The sequence below is a fragment of the Anabrus simplex genome, chromosome 1 (genome assembly GCF_040414725.1).
Source record: "Anabrus simplex isolate iqAnaSimp1 chromosome 1, ASM4041472v1, whole genome shotgun sequence".
NCBI lineage: Eukaryota > Metazoa > Arthropoda > Insecta > Orthoptera > Tettigoniidae > Anabrus > Anabrus simplex.
Window position 1 is genome coordinate 323,955,222 of NC_090265.1, and position 13,424 is coordinate 323,968,645.

Below are 13,424 nucleotides of genomic sequence, written 5' to 3' on the forward strand. Positions count from 1 at the left end.
TGGTGACTCCGGTCACCTGACCTCGACTACTGGAAAATTTACTGAAAGCTATTAATACGAATGATGTTGTAATACTTTACTCCACAAGTCGTTTGTTCAGAATACGTTATAGCCGCGATACAAAGAAATAAAATGTGACATGGATGACTAAAACCATATATATATATATTGCACCCATAACCAATATATATATACTAGCAAGATACCCGTGCTTCGCTATGGTATTATACTGAAATTTATAATTGAATGCTTATTGTTTTAGATATATAATCCGCCGAAATTCGCGATCTGACCAGTTTTCTGCGAGAATCCGCCAAAATTCGCGATCTGACTCGTTTTCTAATAGATTACGGCAAGTTTCCTCCCATTTTTCAATCTTTCTTTCCAGCAAACGATTTCGTACTTCCCGGGCTAGGTCCAGGTATTCCACCCAGTTAGTTGGGTCCCTAAATCTTTGCCATCTTTTCCTATAAGCATTTTTAATATGAATCAAATCCTTCAGGGGATCTGTCGTGGTGTCGTCTTGGGTGCCTTGGCGGTAGCCTACTGAACCCGCGGCCGGACTGCATTCTTAGTCATTAGCCGTCCAGGACCCGTTTCCAGCGTGGTCCGCACATGTGACGACGGTCCAGAACATTATTATTATTATTATTATATTATTATTATTATTATTATTATTATTATTATTATTATATGTTCTGGACCCCACAGCAATATGCAAGACCGCTACTTGGCGGTAAATTACATCTGTTGCCATTGTCATTGTTGACAATGTGGCCAGCACCATTGTCGCGCGTAGGCAAGTGTGCGGGATTTCTGGCGATACGAATGACATACCTCCATGTATTAGTGACCTTATTATAGAGGTGAACAATTTGACGGTCAATATCATTCCTATCGTTTATTTCAAATGTGTTTAAATTTTTATATGCCAGGAGAATCTACTCTAATCTAAGAACGTTCTCCGAAGGAAAAGATGGCTGTTGAAAAAGAACCCAGGAAAGATTAAAAATGATCAGTTTATGATCAGAATAAGTACATCGAAAGTCAACAGCCTGTTTCCTATCTTCGACAGGATCAGGGATGGAATGAATAAAGCCCCATCTAGCGGCGACAATATGAATTGTGCCGGCTGCCGAAGCTCCCCTCTGGGGCAATGATCGATGAGTGACAAATGAAATCATATATTGGACAGTGTTGCTGGAATTAATGATGACAGGGAAAGCCGGAGTATCCGGAGAAAAACCTGTCCCGCCGCCATTTTGTCCAGCACGAATGTCACATGGAGTGACCGGGATTTGAAACACGGAACCCAGCTGTGAGAGGCCGGCGCTCTGCCGCCTGAGCAACGGAGGCTCCTTATAAGTACATTATGAACAGTAAAATCAATTGGTCTCACCGCCTTTTACACCCCACCGCCGTTAAGTTTATTTACCCCCATCCCCCAAAAAATTAAAAGAAGGTGTGTTTCTTTATGTTTAAAGGAGATTCCAAATACCAATGTTTACATTTATTACCTTCAGTTTTGAGATATAAGTATCCCCTTAAAAATAATTCACTTATTTTAACTTCCTTTCACACTCCCCCCTCACAAATTGATATTAAGACAAAAAATACTTGTTCCTTTAATAGTAAAGGATCTTCTAAATACCAATTATCACCACTCTAACCTCTTTAGTTTTTGATTTATGTGTCCTCATGAAAGGAATTCAGCTCCTTTTCACTCCCCCCCCCCCCCCAAGGTTATTCCCCCCCCCCTAAAACGCGCTTTTCTTTGCTTTTAAAAGAGATCAAAATACCAATTTTCACGTCTGTAACAACTTTAGTTTTTATTAAATGTATGTATTCTCATACAATTAAGTCAATTAATTTTTTCAATCCTTTAACCCCCCAAACGCCCTTCATTGGATTTTCCGAGAATATGTGTTTGTTTACGTTTAAAGCAGATTCCAAAAATCAAATTTCACGTGCGTAACATCTTCATTTTTGAGATATCAGTAGCCTAATTAAAAGAATTCAACACCATTTTCAGTCACTTTTACCCCCCCCCCACTTCCCAAGTGGTATTTCCAAAAACTAAAAACACGTTTCTTTATTTTTTATAGAATTAAAAAATTACCATTTTTCACTTCTGTAACATGTTAAGTTTTTTAAGTTATACTGTAGAAATTCTCATTTTAAAAATTCACCCCTTTTTAGTTCCCCTTAAGTGGAGTTTCCAAAGACAAATCACCTATGTTTCTTTTCACTTACAGGAGATTCCAAATACCCACTTTTTACGTCTGTAACATTTTACGCTTCTCAGATATTCTGTAGATATAGTCTTTCAAAAAATTCACCCCAATTTGCCACTCCTGTTTAACCGCCATTAATTGAATTTTCCAAAAGCAAAAATATACGTGTTTCTTTATTTTTAAAGGAGATCCCATTTACAAATTTTCAGTTCTGTAATATCTTCAGTTTCTGAGATATATGTATCCTCATTAAAGGCATTCAACCAATTATTTACCCTTTTACACCCCTCCTATTGGGATTTAGAGAAAACAAAGAAATACGTGTTCCTTTATTTTTAAGGGAGATTCTAAACACCAATTTTTACATCCGTAAACGTTTAAAGTTTTAAGATGTAGACACACTCATTTTAAAAATTCACCCCCCTTTTCACCCCCCATTATTTGGATTTTCCAAAAACGAAAAAATACCTGTTTCTTTACTTTTAAAGTAGATCCCAAATACCAATTTTCAGGTCTGTAATATCTTCTGGTTCTGAAATATAAGTAGCCTCATTAAAGGCATTCAACCTCTTTTTCACCCTTTTCCACCCTTCCTATTTGGATTTTCCGATAACAAAAAATACGTGTTTCTTTATTTTTAAAGGAGATTCTAAATACCAAATTTTACATCTATAAACTTTAAAAGTTTTGAGATATAGATACACTCATTTTAAAAATTTCACCCCCCTTTTCACCCCCCATTATTTGGATTTTCCCAAAACGAAAAAATACCCGTTTCTTTATTTTTAAAGTAGATCCCAAATACCAATTTTCAGGTCTGTAATATATTCATTTTCTAAGATATATGTATTCTCTTTAAAGGCATTCAACCCAATTTTCACCCCCTTTTCACCCCTCCTATTGGGAGTTTCCGAAAACAAAAAACTACATGTTCCTTGATTTATAATGAAGATTCTAAATACCGATTTTTACATCTCTAAACTTTAAAACTTTTGAGATATAGAGGCACTCATTCTAAAAATTCACCCCCCTTTTCACCCTCGCATTAATTGGATTTTCCAAAAACAAAATAATGTGTGATACTTTATTTTTGAAAGCGATCAAAAGTACCAATTTTGAGGTCTGTAACATCTTCAGTTTCTGAGATATAAGTAGCGGTATCCTGATTAAAGGCATTCAACCCCTTTTTCACCCTTTTTCACCCCTCCTATTGGGATTGTCTGAAAACAAAAAAATACGTGTTTCCTTATTTTTAAAGAAGATTCTAAATACCAATTTTCACATCTCTAAACTTTTAAAGTTTTGAGATATAGACACACTCATTTTAAAATTTCACCCCCCTTTTCACCCCCTTAGGGACGAAATATCCAAAAATCCTGTCTTAGCGAGCACCTACATTATAATATGAATATATCCCCAAAATTTCATTTCTTTATGTCCAGTAGTTTTGGCTCGGCGATGATGAATCAGTCAGTCAGTCAGTCAGTCAGGACAAGCTACTTTATATATATAGATTATATTTTCAAAATGACCTACCAGTGATTAAATATATACATCTTTTCAATAATTACACAGTCTGATAATTTAGTACATGCTGTGATGTTCCAAACATCACAGTACCTTTGGGAGAAAATGTCAACATGCTGGATACAGGACTTATTTCCTGTTGCTCCTCCTGGAGCATAGGGCTTCCATGAAACACTTCCATCTGTTCCTATTGTTGGCTGACCTCTTCACTTCGTTCCAAGTCTTTCCCACTGCTAGACATTCCTCTTCAATCGCCTTTTCTCAGGTCATCTTTGGACATCCACGCTTTCTAGCACCTTCAGGGTTCCAGTCTAGCGCTGTCTTTTCAATGGCTCCAGCACGCTTCCTTCAAGTATGTCCTATCCAACGCCATTTTCTCTCCCTTATCTGTATTTCAATTGGTTACTGATAAATTTTGTCCCAAAGATCTTCATTCGAGATAACATCCGGCCATCTTCTAATGATATGTCTTAGACAGCCATTCACAAAGACTTGCAGTTGTTTAGTCGTCCTCTAGGTAACTTTCCACATTTCACAGCTGTAAAGCAGAACGGACTTAACATTTGTATTAAAAAGTCGTAGCTTAGTCTTTCTAGAAATATAGGATACAACTGAACAAAAGCACCATTTGCTTTTCTGATGACTCTTAATGTCTTCTCCTGCTCCTCCAGTTGTCGCAACCGTACTCCCAAGATATACTAAGAAGTCTACTTGTTCTATCTCTTTATTATCTATAGACAATTGATCATCAGTCTTGGAATTTACCCTCATGTACTTGGTCTTAATATTTATTTTAAGTCCAGCATCCTCTGTTTCCTCCTTCAACCGCTTGATCTCTTCCATATCTCTGAACCGTTGGAGCCAGTAGGCAGATATCTTCAAAAACAAGGATATATTTTTTTGTTTTTGCTAGGGGCTTTACGTCGCACCGACACAGATAGGTCTTATGGCGACGATGGGATAGGAAAGGCCTAGGAGTTGAAAGGAATCGGCCGTGGCCTTACTTAAGGTACAGCCCCAGCATTTGCCTGGTGTGAAAATGGGAAACCACGGAAAACCATCTTCACGGCTGCCGATAGTGGGATTCGAACCTACTATCTCCCGGATGTAAGCTCACAGCCGCACGCCTCTACGCGCACGGCCAACTCGCCCGGTAAAAAAAAAAAAAAAAAGTCTTCTAACCTATCTTGTAAGCTCCACTGGATCCCCCTTTTCCGACCTCGATACACTCTTCTCAACATACTATCCAACACAAGAAGGAAAAGCATCAGAGAAAGAATTACAGGCCTGTCAAGCTCCCAAGGTCACATCTATTGGCTCTATTGGATCTCCCATATCCAGAACCTGACATTTATAACCCTCGTACGTATCCTTTATAAGATTCAGGATCTTTCATGGTATACCATATTCCACAAGTTTTTGGCGCATAACACTTCTATTTACAGAGTCGAAGGGCTTCTCAAAATCAAAGAAAGTTAAGTAGACGATGTTCTGCCATTCTGTACTTTGTTCCAAGATAATGATATTTCATTTTCATGCACAACAGCCAGGAGATCACTAGGATAGTCTGGCAGCCTGATCGCTGTTGCTCGCTTAGCACCACCCAGGGAGCATGTGTAGGGTAATTTTAGGTTAAAATCTACGGACGTGAGCAACTCCACTTCGATAACACTCTCCTCCACCACAATAGACACCCTAGATATCTAGGCGTTACACTTGATAGAACACTATCATTCCAAGAACATCTGAGAAAGAGCTCTGCCAAGATTCAGACACGTAACAACATAATTCAAAAACTGTAGTTCTTCTTGGGGTGCAAGTGCAACTACTCTACGCTGCTCAGCTCTAACTCTAGTTTACTCTACTGCAGAGTATTGTGCCCCCGTCTGGATGAACAGTCCTCATGTGAAGAGAATAGATATTAAGTTAAATAACACAATGAGAATGATCACGGGTATGATCAGATCAACTCCAATTCAATGGCTGCCCATACTAAGCCATATTCCTCCACCCCACCTCCGTAGATGCACTGCTCTGATGAATGAAAACAATAAGATCCAAAATAATCAAAGATTGCCGATTCACGAGGATATCCCCCACCTACATATAGACAGACTTAAGTCAAGACGTCCACACATCTGTACGGTGGAGAACCTTATAGCCAGTCATTTCAACCAGATTGAGAGATGCTTCAGCACAATCCTTAGATATGCCGTGCATTACACAGAAAGTACCTGGCTTTGAATAACCTCGGAAAGTATGGTCCAAGTTAAACCGGATCTGGACAAACCATGGTGTGTGTGCAGATCTGCTGTATAAATGGAGGAAAAAGTCATCATCCTGCTGCGACTGTGGTGCTGAGAGGCAAACTGTGAAGCACATCACACAAGAATGCCCACTGAGACGTTTCAATGGAGAAACGAGTGAAATTTTCATGGCGACGCCACAGGCGATTACCTATGTAAATAATGTAGATATAAACCTGTAATTTATTGCACTCTTCATGTATATGAGATATGATAAAAAATAATAATAATCCAAGATAATTCTCAGAGTGTTTATGAAATCGACACAGCTATGGTGTTCACAAAAACCAGCCTGTTCCCTTCTAAGGCGCAAGTCCACAACGTCCTTCACCCGCTCTAAAATGAGCCCTGAAAGCATCTTACTTGGTACCAATAATGCAATTCCTCTCCAATGATCACACTTTCTTTGGTATCTTAACAATCAGGCCTATTTTTCCATTCAGCTGGTAGCTTTTCTTCATTCCACATCCTTTCAAACAGGGGTTGCAGTAATTTTGCCGAGGTCTCAATATCAGCTTTAAGTATTTCTGCTGCAATATTATCCATACCTGCTGCTTTCCCAGTTCTTATCTGTTTCAAGGCCTTCTCTATTCCTGGCCAGGTTGGAGGATGTAAATTTATTCTTGGGTCACTATCTACTGGTTCCATTTGTTGGTTACCATTCTGTTCTTTATCTCTATTGAGCAACTCTGAGAAATGTTCCTTCCATCTCTGTAACTGTTCTTCCTGGGTGGTAAGTAGTTCACCTCTCTTACCTTCAACAAGTTTATTCCTGATAAATCCTCTCCTTGACAGTTTATTTGTGATAGTACACAATTCCTTAGCATCTCCCCTTGCTGATGCCTCTTCTGCCATTCGTGCTTGTTCATCTACCCACTGTATATGATCTTTCCTTACGCTTTTTTCACACTCTCAGCAGCTTCCATGTATTCCTTTTGTGCTGTGGCTTTCTGTTGTCTTGTTTTACACACAATCTTTGCCTTAACTAGCTTCCTAGCCTCTATTTTTTTCCAAATACCTTCAGACATCCATTCCTTCTTGAGATAATTGTAAAATCCAAGTGCCTTCTCATTGACTTCTAAATATGTGTCCTTAACTTTCTTCCATGATAATTCAACATTCATCATAAGTTCTGGTACAACAGCAAGAGCTACAAAGCAGTATCTTAATTCTATGTGGAATACTTTCCTTTTCCTTTCATCTTGCAATTTACCTAAATAAAATTTCCTGTTTCCCCTTTCCAATTTCCTTCCAGTTACCACAATTTTCATTCTAAACTCTGAACTACCAAGTGGTGATCACTTCCAATATCTCCCTCTCTTATTTCTCACATTAATCAATGTTCTTCTAAACTTTCTACTGATGGCAATGTGGTCAATCTGGTTTTCTGCAACATGATTTGGCGACACCCATGTAATCTTATGGCATCGTTTGTGAGGGAATAAAGTGCCACACACTACCAAATCGTGGCTAGCACAGAAATCAATGAAAAGCTCCCCATTTTTGTTACAGTCACCAACTCCACGCACTCCCATAATTTGTTTCAGCCCCTCATTGTTAGAACCGAACTTTTCATTTAAATCGCCATCACAATAATAACATCCCTCTAACTCACTCTCTTAATAGTCTCATTTAGCTGGCAGTAGAATTCTTCCTTTTTTTCCATCTCTGGCATTTCTGTGGGAGCATAACAATGGATCACGGTCACATGATATAGATGTTTATTCCCATATGGAACCTGAAATATTTGTCCCAAATGAGTAAATTTATAATACAGTCGAACCTGTCCTAACGGACACCCTTATTCAGCGGACACCTGCCTATACGGACAATTTCCCTCGGAACCGATTTTATTTTACATAAGACAAGTGTTAAATTGGCCTCATTTAAGCGGACACCTTGAACTCCGGACAGCGGACATCGCCATTTGTCCTGTCCACTTGACTTAAGCGGACACTTTACACATTGCAGGACCATTTATTACGCCGGACCACATGTCATCCTTTCTTTTAAAACCATTCATCAGACATAAGGAAATCCCTTTCGAACGTTTGTACTATTTCGGGTGCGAGGGGAGAGAGTGTACATCGGAATACAGCTCTACCAAATACAGTAGAGACAATACGCAACACTCGGCGAGATATCGAGGGACAGCTATTAGAGCCCTCTCTAACGGATGGACCTGAGCACTACTGATTCTGTCATAAGAGCACGTGTATTTGTGTGTGAAGTTTTTGGTGTTATTTATGCGTTTTCAGTGAGTTGACATAATAAAATAGTAGCGTGTGTCATTCCTCGATATCTCCTCTCAACATGAGAGAGAAGGTATGTGCTGTTTTTGGCTGCAGTAACTATGAAATAGAGAAGAATGTGCGGTCTTTCCTTCATTTACCTCGTGACAAGAAAATGTAAGTAATATTGTGTTTGCATATATATTCTTCCAGTGACAAAGAATTTTTTAGTACTTCATAATCTTCTGACCTGCTCGACCCATATTTTAACTGGCTTAAAATATAATATGCATATTTTATTGTATAGTGCAGCAGTTAACCTTCAATACTGATGTGTTGTTGTAGGTGTGATCTGTGGGTTTTGAAATGTCACAGAAGTGATTTGGATAAGGTGTACAAGAAAGAAGGGATGTCGCGCTTATATAAGAATTAAGAGGAAAATTGTCCTGCATTTAAATATTAATTACCGGGCGAGTTGGCCGTGCACGTAGAGGCGCGCGGCTGTGAGCTTGCATCCGGGAGATAGTAGGTTCGAATCCCACTATCGGCAGCCCAGAAGATGGTTTTCCGTGGTTTCCCATTTTCACACCAGGCAAATGCAGGGGCTGTACCTTAATTAAGGCCACGGCCGCTCCCTTCCAACTCCTAGGCCTTTCCTATCCCATCGTCGCCATAAGACCTGTGTCGGTACGACGTAAAGCCCCTAGCAAAAAAATAAATAAATAAATATTAATTCATTGCATCATGTGTGTAAGGAATGTGCCGATATTTTTATTGACAAGTGTCTTAATGTGATGATAAAATGTTTTTTAAATGAGAAAAAACAGACAAATCTACCCGTAAAAGTTCAGGCAGGAATGCTAAAGCAAAAAAAGTAATGCATAAATGAAAGATCAAACCATTCCACAGCAGTCCATTTCACATCTTGTTTATATGTATAATTTCAGCCTTTAAATAATTCTTCATTCATTTATCCAGAATTGCTTTAACTTCTAAGTTAATATCTCAATAACACTTTCTTTCTAGACGTAATTTATTTATCCATTTTCGTATATGCATTTCCATTGATATTTGAATTTAGCGAGACTTTTCAGGTCAAGTCACTAGGAGCGCCACCGCAGAATTGTCTCCCATTTTAACAAGACTAAATCCGTAAGCGTCACGTATTGGCTCTACTGTATAGGCCTATTCCGAGAATTCTAATTGCCCAGAAATGCTGCCAGAGACTTGACTCACAAGTTACCTGGGGATTTTTGTCCCTTCTTGCATCATTCAATTCATAACTCGGATTGTTGCTGGTAAGGTCAAGCTCAGGTAGTCAACTTGAGAAGGAAAAGAGTACAGTACAGGCGCTAATTAGTGAGACAGAAATACCGTAGCAGTTCAGTTGTCTGTTAAACATGAGTAACAAGGGACGATCGTGTTTAGATCTCGAGGCAAGAAGAAATGTAATTATAGAAAGTGACAAGGGACTTTCAGTGAGAAAGCTTGTCGAAATATTCAACTGCGGGAAAACTCAAACACTATTGTGAAGAATAGAACTGCATATCGCAGTTAAGAAAACTTGTGCTAAATTTACACAGACTAAACTTCACAATTACTTCACGAAGCTGTAATGCTTGTAAATTATGTAAAATCACTTAATAACTCTCTATGAAATACTAACACAGAAATGACTTAGAACAATAAAAATTAAGATATGTATGCTTATATTTAAGGTGAATGTTCTTTGCCATTAAAATGTTTGATTATTTTTACAAACTTATTTTAGCGGACACCTCTCGTAACGGACATTTTTCCTCGGAACCAACGGTGTCCGCAGAAGGGAGGTTCGACTGTACCAATATACCAATTGGTATCACGGTCACATTGCGAACCCGGGTCTTGAATCGAGCTGTCAATCATTCTGAGATGGGTTTCCAATCACGAAGGCTCCTCTTTGCAGTTTCATTCAGTAACAATCCTACACCTTCTCTATGTTCTGCATCCTCCCCCATTTACCCAGAATAAAGGAATGTGCACCTATTAGCCTGTATTCCTCCACTTTAGCCACTTGTTTCAATCGACTGCTCTCTCAGGGTTCCGACATTCCAAAACTCTATTCTCATTTCCAGTTTCATGGCAAAAGTCATCAACTTATTATCCGCCCAGTTGCGTTTCACTTCGGTTTCTTTAATAGTTAATATTTAAGACTGTGCGAGTTATTAGCCCACAGAAACCCGAGCTTGGTGGTGGGACTGCCACTTAAGCCTCCAGGCCTGCTGTTTACTGTAGGGGTTGTCTCCCTTAACCTTTGAAGATCCCTCTTCACCACAAGGCAGTGGTTCACCTTGTTTCTTTACACCTCACGGGAAGAGGGTTGCCTCGTCTGCCAGCTTTGCCGTTCCAAAAGTCTTTTTTTCTGCCGCATCTGCCATTGAGGACTTCACCAGAGCCCCGTTAGCCATCACTTTTCAGGGTTCCTATAAGGCCTTCACAGCTACTGGAGCGGTTATGGGGCACACACAGTCTCTGCTGTACATCAACCCTGCAGGCAATCCCTTACTTCATGCCGTTGCCCACCTCCCACGACGTGGATGAGGGGTTGGACTTAAGGGAGGCCTGGATATAGGAGGTCAAGAAAAATTTAGAAAGAAATAAAATAAGGGAAGAGGAAACTACGGGAGAGATTTTTAAAAAGAAAATTTTAAGAAGCATTCGAAGGAAGAATGAAAAGGAAACTCAGTCCAAAATGGTCTGAGGAGACAAAGCATAGTGCAATGATGAAGGAATACTGGAAAGAACAGAAGAAGGGACAACAAGGAAGGATGAAATGAAACTGAATGTGGTCCCTAGCAGGCTGCCTCATTAAGAAGAAGAAGAGGAAGAAGAAGAAGAAGAAGAAGAAGAAGAAGAAGAAGAAGAAGAAGAAGAAGAGACGAGCAAGTTGTGTTATGTAACTTAACCTTGAGAAAAATTTGCAGAAAATCATACCTTTGACCAAGATTTCAACTACTATCTGGTGAGATGCTATTAGCAAGAGCTCAGTAAAATAAAAACTAATTTTATGATCTGTGGAATAAATAAAATGTGTACATCATACAAATCATCATCCTAAACCACCTCCAGTTTCTGGGTGTGGTACCTCATACAAATGAAAAGAAAATGAAATTTGAGAACAAAATCATTCTACAGTTCAAAATATGCTAAAAATTATAATAAGACCTATTGCTTTTACAGTTAATTTTTTAAATGCTAAAAATTGGCAAACTATTTCATGTGACAAGTGATAGCAATGTGAGTAAAATGGTATTTATTACCTTAAGGTGAGGAATTTCTTTGGCAAGCTCCAATACTCGTCGTGTACCTTGAAGATTGGTAACCACTGTTGGCTTAAGAGGAGCCTCGAAGTCCAGTGTTGCTGCTGAGTGGATGACAATGTGGACATTGTCTTTCAGCATCTGACGATCCTCAGGACTAAGACCCAGACCCTCATCCTCCACATTGCCAGAAACACCCACTACCTTGGAGAAGATATCAGCACCTCGCTCCTCTGTTAGTTTTTCATACAGCTGAAAGTACAAAATGAGAGACCTGCTGAGAAATAACATAACCCTACAAGATATTGGAACATAGTAACTCACAAGTAAATACATACAAATCCAACTTCTGGTTATAGATCCAACATTACAAAAATGTCAAAGAATGTACTAGTGAGGTATTACACATATAAAACCAGCAGCAGCAGCAGCAGCAGCAGCAGTAGTAGTAGTAGTAGTAGTAGTAGTGTCCCTAACTCTGGTATTGTTTAAATTTAGAGGCAGGCTCCTCTCTTATCTTAACCAAGATTTTTAAAAGTTTTAACATTGCTTTTCACAGGGAAAAAATTTTAATCCTGAAAAGCATTTGTACTTTTAATGATTTGCCTGCCAGCAGTCAATCTTGCTCCAGTCCTCTCTATTCCATCTTCATATTTCAAGTTATAGAACAAAGAAACCACTGCAGAAATATACATAGCATGCGTCAGCTACAATGTTCACCTCAAGCAAACACTTCAACCATTAAAGATATTAGATTTCTATCGAAAATCTGGTTTCAATTTTCAGTTATATTAACAAGAGACTTGTAGCTGAACTTTTCCGCTACTTGCTGTAGTTCAATTGGTCAAACGTTATAAATAAGTGGTCTGTGGACTTGATGAAGGCTGAAGAAAAAGTTTTTACACTTCATTCAGTTGTGCAGAGAACTTATCGAAAAAATATTGAAGTAATACCAGTTTACTTCAAGTTTACTTTCAAAGAAGGTGTTGGAGCCTAGTATGAGAAACAAAAATACAATCACCTTACAATATTCAGAACGGTTGATTGACGAGAAGGTCAACCCACTTTTCAACAACTCATTTTCTTAACTATGTAACTATGTAGTTGCTCTTTTAGGCCACAATATTATTCATACAATTCATTACAGTCAAAATTATGTAAACTAAAGACTTACAGAAACTTCCAAGTCACAATACTGGAATTTTTGTCCAAATGAAATACACTGATCTGCCTGGAATTATTTGCATCACTGAAATTATAATTGTTATTCAAACCCTTTAAAATATTTTTGTAACAGAGTATAAAATGTCTGTTTTCTGCTGTGTATTTAGCTTTAAACTTTTCAACTTTTAACCCCACTTCCAAAAATTCTATTAGACATTCTCTGGTGTAGTTTTTCAGAAAGAAATATTCAAGAATGCTAATGCTACTTAACTCTAAGAGCTTTTGAGATTCTGTTCATATTGTTGCCTGAGGTTACTAACAATTCTAAATAGTACTGATCCCCAACAAATTTATCTGGATTTTCATCCACTTCCCAAAATATTTTCTGTCTGCAAGGCTTTGGGAGTAACTACTTATGGTACTCCAATTGTTATCAGCCTTTGCACAGCATGATCTACAGTCAGTCTCTATTGGGACCAAGTCTAATTATCTATAACCATTCTAATTAAATAAAGTTATCTTCAACTCTTCCCTCCTTTTTACTGAATCTTGAGAAGTGGCCACAGGCTCTTAAAACAATATTTTCTATATATTTTTTATTTTTATTCATTATTTATTTATTTATTTATTTCAACTTCCTCCATAAGGCAGCTGCCACATGGA

At 38.4% G+C, this 13,424-nt stretch overlaps 1 protein-coding gene across 1 annotated transcript in view; it reads right to left on the bottom strand.

Moving 5' to 3' along the window:
• The window catches only part of LOC136856754 (putative fatty acyl-CoA reductase CG8306), a 168,817-nt gene that overhangs the window by 70,183 nt on the left and 85,210 nt on the right, over positions 1-13,424 (bottom strand). The window contains exon 3 of the mRNA XM_067134845.2: positions 11,598-11,849. Within this exon, the coding sequence (XP_066990946.2) occupies positions 11,598-11,849 (252 nt within the window). The remainder of the gene's footprint in view (positions 1-11,597; positions 11,850-13,424) is intronic.